At 35.8% G+C, this 17,955-nt stretch overlaps 3 protein-coding genes across 3 annotated transcripts; all 3 read left to right on the forward strand.

The window, feature by feature from the left end:
- Positions 1 to 1,370: 1,370 nt before the first annotated feature.
- Positions 1,371 to 6,410, forward strand: LOC142636484 (uncharacterized). Its single transcript, XM_075810721.1, has 3 exons — positions 1,371 to 1,672; positions 1,762 to 2,077; positions 5,474 to 6,410. Exons 1-3 carry the CDS (start codon positions 1,485 to 1,487, stop codon positions 6,236 to 6,238), a joined length of 1,269 nt encoding a protein of 422 aa, XP_075666836.1. The 5' UTR covers positions 1,371 to 1,484; the 3' UTR covers positions 6,239 to 6,410.
- Positions 6,411 to 11,630: 5,220 nt separating this feature from the next.
- LOC142634431 (aspartyl protease family protein At5g10770-like) lies at positions 11,631 to 13,288 on the forward strand. The gene is made up of 2 exons (XM_075808721.1): positions 11,631 to 11,700; positions 11,949 to 13,288. Exons 1-2 carry the CDS (start codon positions 11,631 to 11,633, stop codon positions 13,286 to 13,288), a joined length of 1,410 nt encoding a protein of 469 aa, XP_075664836.1.
- Positions 13,289 to 14,325: 1,037 nt separating this feature from the next.
- On the forward strand, positions 14,326 to 16,986 carry LOC142634092 (uncharacterized). Its single transcript, XM_075808369.1, has 2 exons — positions 14,326 to 14,610; positions 15,651 to 16,986. Exon 2 carries the CDS (start codon positions 15,667 to 15,669, stop codon positions 16,819 to 16,821), a length of 1,155 nt encoding a protein of 384 aa, XP_075664484.1. The 5' UTR covers positions 14,326 to 14,610; positions 15,651 to 15,666; the 3' UTR covers positions 16,822 to 16,986.
- Positions 16,987 to 17,955: the final 969 nt, after the last annotated feature.

Here is a 17,955-nt window from a genome sequence, read left to right on the forward strand (position 1 = left end):
AGATACTGTTTTTTTTCCTACAAAATAGGGCCACTTAAAATACAGTTCTTTTACGCTTTACTTTTTTTGTTGTTTTGTTTTCTCTTTTATTGATTGTTTTGTCTTAGCAAGTCATCATTTCTCATCTAATCGTGGACGAGCACTAAGGGTTCATTTGGATACAGCTGAAAACTAAAAACTGAAAAATACTGTAACAAAATAATCTTTTTAATGGGTAAAAAACACTGTTCACACCAAAAATCACTGTTCATTGACCTAAAATCATTGTTTATGGCCAATGAACAGTGACCATAGCACGTCCACTAAAAAAAAAAAAAAAATTCTAAGGCTGAAACGCAAACGCTGGGCGTTTCAGCCCCACCCAAACGTACACTAAGGGTCCGTTTGAATAGAACTTATTTTGCTGAAACTGAAAACTGAAAACACTGTAGCAAAATAATTTTTAAATGTGTAAATAGTATCGTGAGACCCATTTTTAATGAAAAAATTGTTGAAAAGTGAAGTTTGTGGGACCCGTGAACAGTGCACGGGTGCACTTTTCACTGCTGAAAAGTTAAAACATGCGGCTGAAAAAAAAAAGGAAAGAAACGCAAACGCGGATCCAAACGGATACTAAGAATGTGTTTGGATCCAGCGTTTCCTACGTTTCAGGGTTTGCGTTTTGGACATGGGACCCACGCTACAGTTGCAGGAAGTAAACGCGCAAAAAACTCAGCTTTCCTTCTTTTCTTTTTTTTTTTTCATTCGTTAATGTTGACTTTTCTCGTGAACAGTGCACACTTTTCAGCAACTTTTTCATTAAAAATGGGTTCTACGGCACTATTCACATATTTAAAAATTATTTTACTATAGTATTTTCAGTTTTCAGTTTCGGCAAAATAAGTTCTATCCAAATGGACCCTAAGTCTAAGACAGGGTGAAATCGTAGCGTAAAGCTGGTAAATTTCATAGCAATTTCAGGTAGTTGACTGGTATTCTCTCTGTTTTTCTTATATATTATTAGGTCCTATATATAGAGGTGAGGTGAGGTGGATCATAAATTATTAACTAGAAATTAACTGTTTCTCAAAAAAAAAAAAAAAACTGAAACAGTTTCTCGAAAAAAAGAAAAAACACAGACGATTCTGCTGTGACAAAGGCAGGGATCGTACACTGAACAACCAACAAGCCTCACAAAGGAGGAACGAAAGCCTCACAGAGGAGGAACAAATACCAACAGACTATATAAGCCGATGGACAACTTAGGCGTTGTAAAAGATTTAATATAATATATAATTATCATTCTGGCCTTTTTGTAATTAATGGGCCCAATAGCGACAATATGATGGGCTGGGCTGGGCTGGCTGGGCTAGACTAGCAGTGACCATGGCGGCTGCTAGAATAGGAATATAGAAATTCATCAGAACTCGATTATTGAAGAAGAGCAGAAAAGGATTCAATCGTTGTTGTTGTTGTTGTTGTTTGATCGAAATAGAAGAAGAATAATGGCACTGAAGTTCTTGAACAAGAAGGGATGGCACACGGGTTCTCTTCGGAACATAGAGAACGTGTGGAAAGCGGAGCAGAAGCGCGACGCAGAAGATAAGAAATTGGAAGAACTCCGCAAACAGATCCAGGAGGAAAGGGAGCGCCACGAGTTTCGTCTCCTTCAAGAGCAAGCCGGTCTCGTTCCGTACGTGTCCCCATCATTTTTCTATATTTGCTAGGGTTAGGGTTTGAATTTTGAGTTTTTTTTTTTCTGATACTAACAATTCTATACAGTAAGCAGGAGAGATTGGATTTTCTGTACGATTCGGGATTGGCTGTAGGGAAGGGAAGCAGTTCCGATGGAGGAGGATTTAAAGCGCTTGAAGCGAAAACTGCCGATACTGGCAAGGCTACCGAGGCGGCGGCGGCGGCGGCGGCAGCTTCATCGTCGGCTGTGCCTGGAGCTTTGTTCGAAGACAAGCCTCAGTCTGCGAATGACGCTTGGAGGAAACTCCATTCGGATCCTTTGCTTATGATTCGGCAGCGCGAGCAAGAAGCCCTTGCTCGCATCAAGAACAACCCTGTCCAGATGGCCATGATTCGCAAATCCGTATGTTCTTCTTCTTCATCAAATTTTTTTATTTATTTTTAATTAATGTCAACTATGGGTGCATTTGTATTAGCTGCTTTGAGTTTAAAGCTATGGGGAGTTGTGATTGCCAAACAGAGTTTTGAGTTTTAAAAACCACTCTTGTAAAAGCTCTTAAAACGCCTAACCAATACTATAACATATAGTATGAGTTTAGCATTGCCTTTCTTATGTTATGTGTATAACTTACTAAAAACAAAAGACTTGTGAACGAGGGATGTCACAGAGAGTTTGAGTTGGCAAACCAAAGTTTTGGTAATAAGGCTTTGTTTTGGTAATAGGACTACATTATATTTGATTTAGATCATTGGAATTTTCTAGAATTGGATTTTATTTTCTTGTTTTGAGTAGTTTTAGGAGTATTTTAGTCAAATAGAGTCATTATATAGGATTCGTTATCTAAATCTTCGTAAGTTCATTATCAATAAAAAGTTTGGCTTTTCTCTATTTCTTATGTGGTGGATACCAAATCTATTCCTTGTGGATGTGCACAGTGTTGCATGGTTTAGGCATGTACTAATCCTCTCCACATTATTAGTTATTGTGCCATGTCAGGTGGTATTAGAGCATTGATTCGATTGATCTAGGGGGCCAAACAATGAAACTGACTACAACCACCCTGTTGATGATGATTAAGGGGTGTAGCCATCTAGGTTCCATTCGAATGAGAGTTTAGAAGGCGGTGTTACAATCCATATGAAAACAAAATGTGCTTGTTGATCCAAGAATTTAAACCAATAAGAATTGTTGAAGCATTAGCAATAGGAGAATTTGTACTAGAGATCTAACTCGTGGCCAACCTATTCATAGACACATTCCTAGATGCAACAAAATTTCGTTTTTGATGAAATAATTCGTAAATGGGATTTCATTGATTGGATTCTTGATTTGAAGTATTAAGTTTTTCTTGAATTGAATTAAGGATTTCTTTTTAGACTGTTCTTTTATTTGGTATGCAACTTGAATTGCATCGACCATGGCATAAAGTCTACTTGCTGCCAAACCCAAAATGTATTAGGATTCAATTCTTGGCATTACATGGAATGCATTACATCTTCCTTTCATGGTAATCGCAATCTCATGGCCTAGCTGTAGAATTTTTGGTGTACTCTTCAATAAAATAGCTCCTTTGCAACAACTGTGTATTGCAAGTGAGCTTGTTGCTTGCAATTAGGTGGTGCAAAGTTACAAGTCATAGCAATTCTCATGCCCTCCCAAGATCTAATCTAATGACTACATAAGGATTTTGTTGATAATTTTTCCCGCCAAATTTTAGCTATCCCTTTGAGTTTTGCTGTGAAAAAAAAAATTCACTCTTCACTTCAGCTGTACCATCCTAAAATACTTTTCAAACTATGCAACCAATCGAGTAGCACCTCCAAATTGCTTCCTCTTTAAAAAAACTCTTAACTTCTAGTTTAACACCTCTATCTGCATCAACCAATGTAGGCTTTTTTTAAGATCCATTTAATGGTGGATGATTAGGCTGATTTCCTTCCATAAAGACAGCACCTTGGTGCATGAACCCAATATTAGATTGTTTTTGCTGTGGGGGTACCTGACTAGTTCTTGGTCTGTAGGAATTTATGGGAGAAAAGGTATTGAGCTTGAAGGGCACATATGGGCTGATAAATGACTGTTTCAGCAGCAATTTTGCCGATAACAATGGCTGACGGGCTATTCAAAGTTTCTTTATAGTGGATAATTTTACGAGCTTCGCTTTCATTGAATTCACCTTCTCATTCATAGCCTTTTTTGTTCCTTTATAATCTTGAGGAAAAACCTTAAACTTGGAATCTAATTCTGCGTTAGCAACTATTATATTGAATGAGAAATTTTGTTGAGTGGTTGGCAGAAGAAATATCAGAAAAGAACTTGTGGTAGAATTTTTGGCTTTGATACCGAATTGGCATTGGGAAAATTATAGAATTTGTATACACTATACATGTACTTGGGGTAGGTTAAGGTTTAGGGGTATTTGTGGATCTTGGGTTTAGAACATTTTAAAAGAAAGGTTAGGGTTCAAGAATGAGTAGTGATTTATAGGTAAGAGAGAAGATTTGGATTCGGATTGATACAATATAAGAAATGGAAACTGAATTTGTCCACTATGTTTGAACAATGCGTGTGAGCAATGCACATGAACACTTGAACAGTGACATCATATCAGAGAGAGAAAGTAATAACTAATAAGGCAAACACTCATATTGATCAACTCCTCCTTGTTTTAGTACAATAACACAAATCTTCCTAACCTAAGCCCACTACAACCACACGTAAACAAAGTCCTATGTCAAAATCCTCCCTTCTTTGCACAATACATTCAACAAAGTTGCTGCAAGTACTGCTATTAAACCTACCTCTCCTCAACTGGCACCTCCTCCCCTTGTAAAGTAAGGTGGAGGGTGAAGCAAATATAATTAGGTTTAGCAGGATCATGGCGGCTGAAACGTGTACACTCTTTAATCTAATTGGCCATGAAAAAGCATTCTGAATATTCAACTGTGCCTGCACAAAACAATTGAGAGATCAACACAATTGGTGGTTGGCTGGAGTTAGTGCGATCTTGTGGTATCTGTCATAAGTTTTCAAAAAAAAAAATTGATTGTGTGGTTTCCAATGTAAATTAATAAAATTTGTGAATTAAGACGATAAAGTGTTCCAAGTTAGTCTTATCTTTTAGTTATTGTCATAAATTAATATTATTACTTTGATAAGTAGTCATAGTCATAAATTATCAGTGTTATCTTTTTAAAATTAGCCTGAAGTTTCTGTTTTCGTGGTCCTTATGCACTTGGGGGCAGTGCATATACATCCTCTGATATTTTATCTTTTATTGATGATTTGAATTTTCAAGATTAAATCTGTATTTTTTTTTTCTTTCTTTTCCTTCTCTTTTTTCTTTGTTGGGTGTCCTTTATACACATGCTCTATACTTGGGTTGTGCCACTTTTTGCGATCTTTAATGAAATGATTTTACTCATAAATAAATTCTGTTGCTTGAGTGGCCCCATGCTTTTTTAAAGTTACAATAGTACTGGTGTTTAAATATTTGACTCTTTTAGTATCATCAAGGGTATTCATGCAATTCCACTGTCCATTGATCAACTTGGTGAATTCAGTTTATGGAGTTCCTTCTTTAATTTATAGCATAAATTATGAGTTGCCCAAAGAAAAAAAAATCGACTGAAATGATGTGGAAAATTTTCCATTGGAATATGCATGAGTTGCAATGTCTAAATTCTTTGAAAAAAAATGCGATAAATAAATGTTATGCTTGAGTTTATCTTTTTTTAAATTAAAGCTGCTGATCATGCCTCAGTGCTTAATTAATTGATTATTTTTATTATTTCTTAGGTCGTAGAAAAGGTGCCCAAGAAGAAAGATCATGATAAAAAGGAATCCCGGAAGAAACACCGTCATAGTAGTTCAAAGTATCAAAAGCATTCATCATCCAGACAACAGTCAGATTCAGAAGATGTCACTGCTGAAGGGGAGAAAAGGAAGACTCATAGACACAAGATTTCAAACTATGATGAGCATTCAAGTTCAGAAGATGAATCTAGTAAAATGGAAAGCCAACACAGGAAGGATCACTACAAGAGCTCTAAGTATAGAGAGCAGTCACCCAGGGGCCTGTCTAGCCGGAATACTGCAAAAAATAATGGTCAAGATTGTGTGAAGGGAAATCATAGCATGTCAGAACGGGAAACATTTTCTTCAAAAGGTCGGGCAGATCATGATGTAGAAAAGGAAAGGGAAAGCAGAAAAGTTCGTGAAGCAAGCCGTTACCATGGGCAGGAGTCACACTCTAAGCGCCGCAATGTTGCTTCTAAACTTTCAGAAGAGGAGCGGGCTGCTAGGTTACGAGAGATGCAAGTGGATGCTGAGTTGCATGAAGAGCAAAGATGGAAACGTTTGAAAAAGGCTGAGGAGGATGATGTGCGAGAAGCTACCCAGGATAGCAAAACTCGTGGCAAGAATTTCTTGGATGCCACTCAGAGAAGTGTCTATGGTGCTGAGAAAGGTGGAAGCTTAACTATTGAGGAGAGTGTCCGTCGCCGAACACATTATTCACAGGGCAGGTCTGAAGCACGTGAAGGCAATGCTTTTCGGCGGTGATGAAGTTGTTTATTGCCTATTGTAATAACTCCAGCTCATAAAAGTGTGCTTCTCCAGATCTGTGCCTTGTATGTTTGTGAATTATGAATTTTTCTTGTAGTATGCTGTACCTGGTAAAGTGATTGACATCATTCATCCACAATTCACATCTCCTTTTCAAGGTTATGAGGTACCTGGTTGATCTCTTCTTGTTTGAAAGGTTGTTTTAGAGAGGTTAGAAGTTAGAACCCAAACATTTTAAGAGACACTGTTGACTGACTCCATCGAAAGTGAGGGGTGAAGGGAGGGTGTATCTATGGTTTGGTTAGGAGGGAGGGTTGAAGCCTAAAATCGAAAAACCTGAGGCATGGATTGCATGGAAGTTGCTGTCATATAACTTCATCAATTGTCTTAGACAATAACTTCTAGTAATACATGACTCAGACTGGGGAGCTCATTGAATTCTCCAGCGTATATGAAGCTTTGGCATGTACGTGTTTTGTGTGTGGTATGACATGTATGAATTAAGGATGACAATGAGAATTCAAGCTTTGGCCTGTACTCATTATGAAATTGATTGTTGAGTGGGTATGTAACTATGTACATTCAAGGGAAACCCCCATGGAGAATTATTTTTCCTTTTGCCCTGTTGAGTATTTGGAAGAGCAGGAACAGGTATGTTTTCAATAGGAAAAATCAAAATTCAAAGTTGTCAATAGAGATTGGAAATCAAGCCTTGGAAATTATGTGTTGTGTGTCTTCTCCTAGCAACCCAATACGTAACACTGTCAGAAGTATCCGGTGGGAGAGGACTTCAGCAGGGTGGTCCAATTAATAAAACTGAGTTGGATTCAATCACCAAATTAACAACTAGTAAGACTTTATTTATGCCTCCTGTATCAGTTGGCAGATAGCACCAACTATGGTACCTTCAATTTATGTCAAAGTATGTTGTATTAGAATCAAAAGGTTGTTCTTGATCGAATTATAATTATAAAAGGGCGGGGGGCTCTCTAATTTAAGATATGTAAAGAAAAAATGTATAAGTTTCGCACGATTAGATCATGCGAAACTCTTTTTCTTCTCATTAGAGATATTATGAGAATGAACCTACTACTGAATCTAATGAGGTCAAATCAAATTAAAGTCTATACGGTTACCAACCCCAAAAGTGGGGCATATTGGACTTGCTTTATAATGAGCCAATCCACCATCACCATGTGTCCAAGGCATAGCAAGCATGTAGCCATTAGTTGCAGTCCACGTGTCCAAGGTAGTGGATGAAAGTGATAGCAAGATCAGTCATGGACCATCACAATTGCATGCTACAGGTTTTGGGGATATTACAGTAGAAGGCCAACTTGTTGAGGAAGCATTATTATTGTGTGTAGTACAAGTGCACATTTGTCAAAGAAGTACCAAATGCATGTGGTCCCATTTTGTCAAGACTCTACTGTGTTATTTTCCAATGGGAATGTGACACTTTACCCATTAGGAAAGTGACACTTTACCCATTTCTATCATTATTAAAGAATGATAAAGGACTCAATGACAAGAAGATAAACACAAGAAGATAGATCTCTCTTATCTTCACTGTTTTTCTTCTCTTTTTCTCCATTGTAACACAATACCTCCATTGTAACCATTTTGTGCAAATAGTGGAATATTCGACTAGCTTGTGCTTGTCGTTTTCTCCCTCTCCCAATATAGAGGTTTCCACGTTAAAAAAACCTGTGTATATTTCTCTCACAACTTTACTCTCATGTTCTTCATTTTTATACAAACACAAAGACACCTTTTTGACAAAATTGATGTTTAAATGTACTATTAAGGTTTTAGAGATCTATATAAGATAATCTCCAAAATCTAAACCTGTACGTACAAAGTCAAATCAAATTAAAGTAAAAAAGAAAAGGGAAAGTAATAAAGTAAAGTTAAAGTAAAAAAAGGGAGATTCTAGTATAATATAAGGTCATTCTTTGTTCGAAAATACACAATGTATTCGATACAATAATAAAAAAAAGATCAAAATAAAAATAGAAATGATTTTCCAATTTTAAAGCGATTCAATTTAATTTTTTGAATGAAGTTACACAACAGAGTTTTTTATTATTTCTAATTTTGATTATTAATTATAATATATAATATTAGTTTTTAAGATGAATCTGTTGATTGGGAATTAGGGGATGCTCAGATATCACAGATGATGAATTGATTTCTTACCTATGTCACTCCCATTTTTTTTTTTTTTTATTATTACTGTTTAGAAGGATTGATGAATCAAAAACTTTCAATTGAAAGAATAAGTGGAATTGGTCTTTTTGCTTATTCTTGTTTGTATCTTTCAAAATTTTGAATTTAGGGAAGACTTCAGGGTTGACTGACTCCAAGTAGTATTAGAGGTGTGTTGTATTGTATCAGTTGTAGGTAAAGTTGCAATTGGTTCTAAAATTCCATGCTTATCACCTTTCTCATAAATTATTTGAGGGGTCACTTTTTGAAAAACAAGGTAGCCTATAAAAAATAAAAATAAATAAATAGATAAATAAAAAGCGAACTCGCTGCCGACACATTTTTGCCATTACAGTAATAACAAGGAGCATGCATATGCAACATGTTTTCACTAATGTCATATCAGTGTTAGCCGTGCTCTAGTTTTTTTTAATGCATGCCTTGGCCCTCCCAAAAAGGAAAAGCAAAAATAGCCTGTTAGAACTGATTCATCGGGCATATGAATTTGCCTGCTGCTACTATATATTACGAAATTGCAACCTCAAATACTATTTGTTTCCTCAAGCACTCGTGTGACTTGATATTTAACATCTTCACTTTGGGTTATTGTGCCCCTTTTAGATGTGCAAAAGTTTAATACCTTTGTCTTATCTGCAAATAATGACCTCACAATTGATTAGTGTTAGCATAATTTTAAATTCGTTGGATCAAAAAAAGAAAAAAAAACATAATTTTGAATTCTGCCGCTTTAAACTACAAGCCAACTGAATATTGTAGTTAGAGCCCTATTCATTTGAAGGTTAAAAGGAAATCTGAAATGGCTACCTTGAAAGTTTGTTTGTTTGTTTTTGTTTTATCAGTTGTCCCAATGTATTAAGATTTAGAATTGGCTACGAAATCTAATTAACTCAATTAGTAAAGTCTGTTGTAAACTTATCGTCGAGTAAGAGATCTAGGAGTTTAAACCCCCACCTACACCAAAAACCAATTGGGGTCTTAACAGGAAAATAAAAAACTCGTTTGAGATTTAGCAAAGATGAGTTGACAAAGGTTAGAAAACTAAGTCAACAATTTGGACTAGATCAGAAACATGTTGGATACAAGTATCAATACTATTGAAAAATACTAAAACTAACGACAAGAAACCAAATGAAAAACTAAAACTAGGAGAGTGGTGTACAGAGAGCACTCATGCACCGCACTCTAAAGATGTTACATTTCACTTTCACCCATCTACTGTGATATTGTTAAAATTCAAAGACTATGGAGTATGGATCTTTGAGAATCAGATCTCTTGCCTCTTGGACCATTCTACATTTTAGACACATTTTTTTTAGACTTTTATCCAATAAGTTCATTTTTTTCGGGTTATATAAATATAGTCTCATTGTTTGAATGAAGAGCTGCTTTTTTTAAATAAATAAATAAAAATGAAGAGCAGACAAGGCAGCAAAAGATAAAATTAAAAGTAATTGAACTTGTGGGTTTCAATTAAATCAATTGATAATATAATTAAGTGGACTTCATGCTACAAAATTGGAATTATGACCTTGACTGCAACATCCTTTACTGCAGGCAGGCCAATGAATACAGTTTTAGACCAAACTTCTCGGTAGCTCATTGCCACGGTTTCATATCCACTTGTGTTACAGCATCACTCTCCTACCTACTCTAAAGTAATATATGTGTATGTGTGTATATATATATATATATATATATATATATATATATATATATATATTTAAAAGAAAAACAAATCTCTTGTATCTATAATTTTTTTTTTTAAATAAAAATCTTACACATACGAAAGGGTCAACTAGCTAAATTTATAAAATCCTAAATCTCAATTAAATATTATATTTTAAAGGCATATAATTTTTATAATATTAAGTATAAGGTTATTTATGTATTATTACTGTTGATTTTGTGCCTATCTAGTGCCTAAAATGTTTGTTGTCTAAACATATCTTAAAACTATTAAATCTTTCTTTTAATATTTACACAAATTTTAAATTTTAATAACTATTTTCTTTTGTAGTATATATAGATCATTTTTTTATTCAGCCTCCAATAACAAATTCCTAGCTCCGCATTTTTTTTTAAGTACCAAACACAGCAATTGATATTCAATTAGGGTGTTATTGAATATTGAGGTCTAATAGCATAGTGAAAAATCTTTAATGCTCAAGAAATCATTAGACCGTCCCTTGGAATTTACTTATTTAATGTGCACTTCTAATCTTATTCTACCTTTCCTTTGTACTGTAAATGATGTAGGATTTAGCATGATTTAAGAATAATTCTAATGACATACCATTTTTTAAACTTTGATCACAACTCTATGAGGGTAAGTTATGAGTGCTGGACAATAAAATTTGAATCAATGATAGAACCTTGTGAAACATTTTTTTTTCCCCAATAATGTGAAACTTAATGTTTTTTTTTTTTTAATACAAGATAAAATTCTACTCTAGCCTAATCTATGTATATATGTGTGTGAAGCTCCCTTCTAGAGACTTGAACCCCAGCCTTTGCCACCCACACCCCACAAGTATTTATACTTCTGGAGTGACCATCGCACCAAAGGTGTGTGGTGGTAAAACTTAATGTTTACTAAATCAAAGGTTTGTGAAAAATTTTATTACTAACAAAGTGATGTCAATGGCTCATCAAAAAAAAAAAAAAGTGATGTCAATGGGATATAACATCAATTGAGTTGTGATAATTCCATGGCTTAATTGCTCTCTCTTATCAACTTGAAATTGTGTTGAGTATGATAAATATTGCACATTAATTAGTAATTGTAATTGAAAAGTGGGATTGAGATTTGTATTAATTTTAGTTTTTATAACATTCTTTATAAAGTAAATCAAGGAGAACGTGTAATCACTACTTAACAAAAAAAAGAGCATTCATTTATTATGTTATTAAAATCTACTGATCACATTCAATACCATGTGAATTTGTAACCTTAATCTAACTTGTTTCATTTATCTCCCAACTTATAGAAGGCCGTTATCTAAGTTATAATTTACAAGCCTCCCAAAAAGTCCCCCTCTCCTTTATAAGTTATCATGCCACAGGGCAATGTTAGACCAAGTTTTTGCATTTCTGGTGTGAACTTCTCAAAAAGGAGAGAACTGCTCCATTAAATTTATACAGTGTGCCTGAGGTATATATTATGGGGACAATTTGGTTTCCAGTTTTGTATTATCTGTTAGCAACAACATCTTCACTTGCTGAACTTCAAGGCATGTATGCAATTCTCTGTTATGTTAAGCAGTTCCTACAACAGAAGGGATCTTTCTGTCTTTATAAATGCTACCAAAGAAACGTTATTCATTGTTTAAAATGTAGTAACAACCTTATCAAGAAGGTCTGCTTCTAAGTAATTTTCTCTCTCTCTGGGCATAATTGCATGCATAAATCAACTTCTATATGTTTTTTTTTTTTTTGGTGGTATGAATAACATATAAATTTCATTAATAAAATTTTGCAGAAACTCATCTGTTGCTGCACAAGCAGTCTAGCATTCGCCTTGACATATATCATGCTCATGGACCAGCTACCTCTCACAACCTCACATCCAAACATAAAACTCCTATATTCTTCTCTGATGTACTCTTACGCAATGAAGAACGTGTCAAGGCTCTCCATTCCAGACTAGTAAACAAGTCCTCCTCCTCTTCCTTAGTAGCCTCAAAGAAAGCAGGAGTACCAACAAAATTAAAATCCATTAGCATCCCATTGAATCCAGCTTTATCCATTGGCTCAGGCAATTACTATATGAAGATAGGCCTTGGCACCCCCACCAAATATTATACCATGATTTTGGACACTGGCAGCTCCTTCTGTTGGCTCCAGTGCCGACCTTGTATTTCCTGTCACACACAAGTAGACCCTCTTTTTGATCCCTCCAAATCCAAGACATACAAAACCTTGTCATGTCACACTTCCCAATGCTCTTCAGTCAAGGATGCCACATTTAACAATCCCTTATGTGATGCTAAATCTTCTAATGCTTGTGAGTACACAGCAAGCTATGGCGATAATTCTCAATCACAAGGCTATTTAAGCCAAGATTTACTGACCTTAGCCCCATTTCAGACGCTGCCTGGTTTTGTATACGGGTGTGGAAAGAGAAACCTAGGTATGTTTGGCACAAGTGATGGTATTGTAGGCCTTGCTCGGCACCAGCTCTCCATGTTGTCCCAGCTGTCCCCCAAATATGGCTTTGCCTTCTCTTACTGCCTCCCTACAGTTTCTCCAGGAAGAGGAGGTTTCTTGTCCATTGGAAACTTGTCTTTGGCCGTGCCTAATTTTAGTACAGCCTACAAGTTCACCCCCATGCTTTCGGATTCTGCCACCCCCAACTTATACTTCCTGAGGTTAACTGCTATAACTGTGGCAGGTAGGCGGCTGGAAGTGAGTCCTGCCAGCTACAGAGTCCCTACAGTCATGGATACTGGAACTATTATAACACGCCTGCCTGAGTCTGTGTATACAGCACTGAGAAAAGCCTTTGTGAATGTCATGTCCAAAAGATATGCACAAGCCCCAGCTTATTCCATACTTGATGCTTGTTTCAAGGGGAGTCTGCACAACATGCCTGTGGTGCCTGAAATTCAAATGATTTTTCAAGGGGCAGCTAATCTCACACTTAAAACTCCCAATGTACTCATAGATGGTGTTAAGGGTATTACATGCCTGGCTTTTGCAAGCAGTGAGAGCACAACTAACCAAATTGCCATTATTGGAAATCATCAACAGCAGACTTTTAGTGTAGCCTATGATGTGTCCAATTCCAGAATTGGTTTTGCTGCTGGTGGCTGCCATTGATTAGTATTTAGTAGTGACTTTGTTTGATGACTCTATGGACATAAGATGTTTCTGCATACATATGAGGAGAGAAGAATTATTTGTACCATTAAGTCTAAATTGTTGGCTAATGAAAGCTTGGCTTGCATGTATGGCTTGCATATTACTCTGTCACATGTGAAAGATAATTGAATGGTCTTTTGAATTTGAATTTCAATGCACTTTCTCTTACAATCTGAAATTTCTGTTTCTCATTTGCAAACTATATTTTGCAATGCAGATGGAAAATTTTAAACGGTCTTTGAACACTGCTACAACAGACAATGAATTCCAAAACACATAAAAATTTCAATCTACAGGTTTAGTCTGTTCACTATTTGAATCGAAAAAAATTGTAGAAAGGTAAAGAGTGAGTAACAAGGGTTAAATTTATAATATATGATTTGAATGAAAAAGGAGCTAGTCATCATATTATGGCCTGTGGATAGATCTAATTATAATCTAATTACTATATTTAGTTTAAGGCAAGCCTGAAAGAAGAAAGACGAATTCTTCAAGCATCTTTTGAGACTGCCTAGCCTAGAGGATCTTGTCATTCTCTACATGCTTGCACAATTGGTCTTTGCTTCAATTTTTAAAATTAAGATTTCCCATTTAACTTCACTAGAATTAAGAGCAAGTATTTATAGCGTGGTTCAATTGGTGATGAATAATAAAATTTGATCAATTGCAACATTTTCTTCTTGGCCAAGGAGTGCAGGCACGCACACATTGACTTTTCAGACATGAAAATATATACTTTAGAAAATCCAAGTCCAAGGCGTATTTAACAGTTTCATTTGAATTCTGTAGCTAATGAAATTCTGCATGCAGGGACCAATCATTTACTTGGATGGATACAGCTGTGACTTTTACTTTTCCCCATTTTTGTATTGAAGATGGGACAAAAAACTCATGGGTAGCATGTGAAGATAACCTTAACATATATAAGTATTATTTAATTAGTCAATTGGGTTTTAGATGAGCGATTTTAAAGTTTTGAACTTTGAATCCTTTCTGGGGTTAGATATCTTTCAAAAAATAATTCAATAATCTGCTATAGCCTCCTTTGACTAACCTGCATCTCCAACCTCAGAATCTCGAAGCTAGAGGCCATTTGAGACTGTCTCCATTTTTCTTTTAAAGTCAGCTTACACTAATACCCACAGGTCCTGAAATATATTCAGTGATACATGAAGGAGTCAGAATTCTCAACATATATATATATGTTTCACATCAAAATAGAGTTGGCCAAACTTTGCAGAAGAAAGAAATTTTGAGACGAGTTGGAGCAGAAGTTGGAGGTAAGCAAGAAAAAATTTAGCTACAACAAGTTGAGCTTTAATAACGCAGACAATTTCATATTTTGGAATTTTAGCAAATTTGGTGACAACATAGTTATGATAGTTTTCCATCTAATTTAACAGGTATGTGGGTCATCTTTGGGAAATTTTAACTTCAATTATTGTGTCACTATTATTTTTCTGTTTTCACACTTTTCCCTCTAGGCCACATTGTATATGGGTTAGAATTAACTTACTCGGTGCAACATTACACTACTTAATATAATAAGATAGATATATATATTTATATATATATATATACACACACACAGATATATACAGGATCCTTAAAATCTGGGATGTAGGTGGAGGTTCCAGCAGCATCGAGCACTGAGCCAGGCCTAATTAGACAAGAAGAAGCCAAACCTCTTTTTGGTGTGCGTGTCTCCCAAATCCCAACTCATAGACAGAACCAAAGTTTAAACACTAAAATTAACTATTCGCATAGCTTCCATTCCATTTGTCTTATGGAATACGCTGCCACTTTTAAATCTAACAGAAGAACAGCAATTCTAAGAAACTACTGTTGAGAATCAAAGACAAGTGGAAAACGGTCTTTTGCTTATTTCTTGAAGCTTTCTAGTTGTTCTGTTTCTGGAGTTCATTCTTTTCTTTTTACATGATTAGTATATATGGTCATCTTTGATTCCCATTACATACCTTAAGTCTTTTGAACTTATCAATTATTCTGTTCCACGAAAACAAAAATGATGTTTTAAGTGCAATCTTCCACCATAGTGAACATTACCCATGTCCATAGAATTCATAGTAATAGCTTCGGTCATCTTCACCTTCCATTGTGCATATCCATTGACACTAAAAAAATTGGTTCCCCAAACAGGAAAGTCTATATTCCAGGTACCTTAGGAAATTTACTATATGAATCATGTCTGTGAATTTAAAAGTGTGATATATATGTTTCCTGTTTTCCACATTTTTAAGTATGCCTAAGCACTGAATCCTTCTTTTTCTGCATTTTTCTGATGCCCATCTCTTTCCAGGGTTCAGCCTTTTAAGATGGGATGCATATCTTCGAAATTCATTTCCAGATCAATCAGTTTTCATGAGGGGAAAAGCCAGAACTTGCACAGGACATCCAATGACATTTCTGTGCTGGACAAACTAATCGTGTCCGGTAATGGGAGTGACCATAGCCTTGCTCTTGTTTGCACTGATAACATGGTAATCAACACACTCCAGTCTTGGGATTTCAATTCAAACACATGCCCCAAGGCAGCTATTGAACCTGTTAATTCTGAGATTAACACATCGAAGTTGATGGCAAGTCTAGATCAAGGAGAGGTAAAACAAGCACAACCAACACCAGAACAAGTGGGATCCATTGATGCTCATCTTACTAGGCGGTCTAAAAGTTGTCATTGGTTTGAAGAGCATGAGCTATCCTCGTTTGCCCTCGAGATTTCTGATGGGATTAGAGCAGATAAACCTTATTGGAGTCACAAGTGTAGGATACGCAATAGGAGTTTCCACACAGTTGAGGAATATGACTCAATGTTAGAAAAGATATCGTCTAGTGTGCTGCAAAGAGGGTTTGATGGCAAGGATTACAGTTCAGGAACCAAGGATCATCTCCTTGGCTCCGAATCTTCGTCAAATATCTCTCATCATGCCAAGGATAAAGAGACTGGTTTGCAGGAAACAAAGCAATCATGCTTACATGGTAATGCTTTAGTACAGGAGGACACTATGCTTAAGGAAACAGAAACAAAGGAGGTAACGCCAAGTCCTAACAACCACAGCTCAAGTTCAGATCAAGAAAACCAACAAGTGACACCAATTCCTCGTGCTGCTCAAGTTGGAAACAACATTGAGAAAGGATTTAAAAGAAAGGCCATGGCCAAGGGGCTAGAATCACTGAGAATTCCCCCTTCCATTGAATTCCCAACAATTTCAAGTCTTAGGGAATGGCTTCATGCTGGGGGTCAAGTATACTCTCCTGGGTCCTATGTCACCCCAAAGTTTGGTAGCTATGCTTTGCCAATTCGAAGGAGTGTAGATGAAAGCAGTGAGGACTACATCTTCAATCCAGAATTGGTAGCTGCCTTTGAACAATGTATGCATGAACTTGAAGCAGAAGAAGAGAACATTCTCAAGCAAATTGTGGAGAATTTAGAGAAAGACTGTAGTGAAGATAAGCAAGCCAAGGAATAGATCCTATCCTACATAGAAGACTAGAGTGTGTATTCCACAATCACCCCATTAGGAGAAACTGAGAAGTATGCCAACCAGAGTGTGTACTCAAGTATTTCATCTAAATTTTGAAATTTTTGTGTTTTTTAGTATTTTTTTTGAGTTAAAATGCACACAAATTGTCAAGTTTTTTTTCCTCCTGGTAAAATGTGGTGCATTTGATTTGGCCCTAAAATGGATGTTCTAATGTTCATAGGAAGTAGTTGGCAGCTGGTGGATTATTTTCAAGCAGTTTTACAAGTAATGTACAGCTAAAAATTTATGTAAATGAATAATAACAATAGCAAAGTTATTTTGTCTTTAAAATTTTGATTACCTTTCATTAAGCTTCACATCTAACCTAAAAAGAATTCAAGCTCACGAACATTTTGAACTAGAAATCCCCACTATGTTATTAAAGAGACAAGTAGGAACTAAAAGATCATTTTGTTCATATATGCAAACTGTCAATGAGAGTGTCAAACCTCAAAGGGAGTGTCATTATGTTTATCTATTTTGGATCTTGTTTTTTTTCTTGAAAAATTGACATATTAGTTTAGAAGTCACAATGCGAGAAGGCATAGACTTCTAATAGATTATCACATATATTGGATATATCTATCATGTAATATGATGGGTACTTAAATTTTACAAGATATATACAAATCCTGGCAAACATACACAGTGACGGACCCAGGGGGCCCCAGGCGCAAAGAAAAATAGAAGAAAAAAATTCAGGCCCCCCACCCAAAGAAAAAAAAAAGAATTTTTTTTATATTGATTATATATATATATATATATATATTTTTTTTTTTTTGCTAGAGTTGCGCCTCCCTCCTCCAAAAACTTAGACCCCTCTTAAATTAACCTAACCCAACTAGCAACTACTCAACTCAAAAACTTAACAAAAATAAAATTTGCAAATAAAAAATCCTAGTCAGCCCATGTGATGCCCCAATTTGATTGATTGTGTGATGTGTGTCGGTGTGTGATGAGTCTCACATCGGGTATTTACTGGGTTGAACTGGGCTTTATTAACAATTGCAAGGAGCCTCAATTGTGACTAGTCCTTTTGAGGTATAGCACAGATGTTGCTAGTGCTTTTCCTTGAGTGGT

Source organism: Castanea sativa, chromosome 5, assembly GCF_040712315.1.
Source record: "Castanea sativa cultivar Marrone di Chiusa Pesio chromosome 5, ASM4071231v1".
Classification (NCBI taxonomy): domain Eukaryota; kingdom Viridiplantae; phylum Streptophyta; class Magnoliopsida; order Fagales; family Fagaceae; genus Castanea; species Castanea sativa.

Excerpts from the sequence above, each read along its gene's own strand:
- LOC142636484 (XM_075810721.1), top strand. The coding sequence starts at position 1,485 with ATGGCACTGAAGTTCTTGAACAAGAAGGGATGGCACACGGGTTCTCTT. Across the intron at positions 1,673-1,761 it reads GAGCAAGCCGGTCTCGTTCC|TAAGCAGGAGAGATTGGATT; the intron begins GTACGTGTCCCC and ends AATTCTATACAG. Across the intron at positions 2,078-5,473 it reads TGGCCATGATTCGCAAATCC|GTCGTAGAAAAGGTGCCCAA; the intron begins GTATGTTCTTCT and ends ATTATTTCTTAG.
- LOC142634431 (XM_075808721.1), top strand. The coding sequence starts at position 11,631 with ATGGGGACAATTTGGTTTCCAGTTTTGTATTATCTGTTAGCAACAACA. Across the intron at positions 11,701-11,948 it reads TTCACTTGCTGAACTTCAAG|AAACTCATCTGTTGCTGCAC; the intron begins GCATGTATGCAA and ends AAAATTTTGCAG.
- LOC142634092 (XM_075808369.1), top strand. The coding sequence starts at position 15,667 with ATGGGATGCATATCTTCGAAATTCATTTCCAGATCAATCAGTTTTCAT.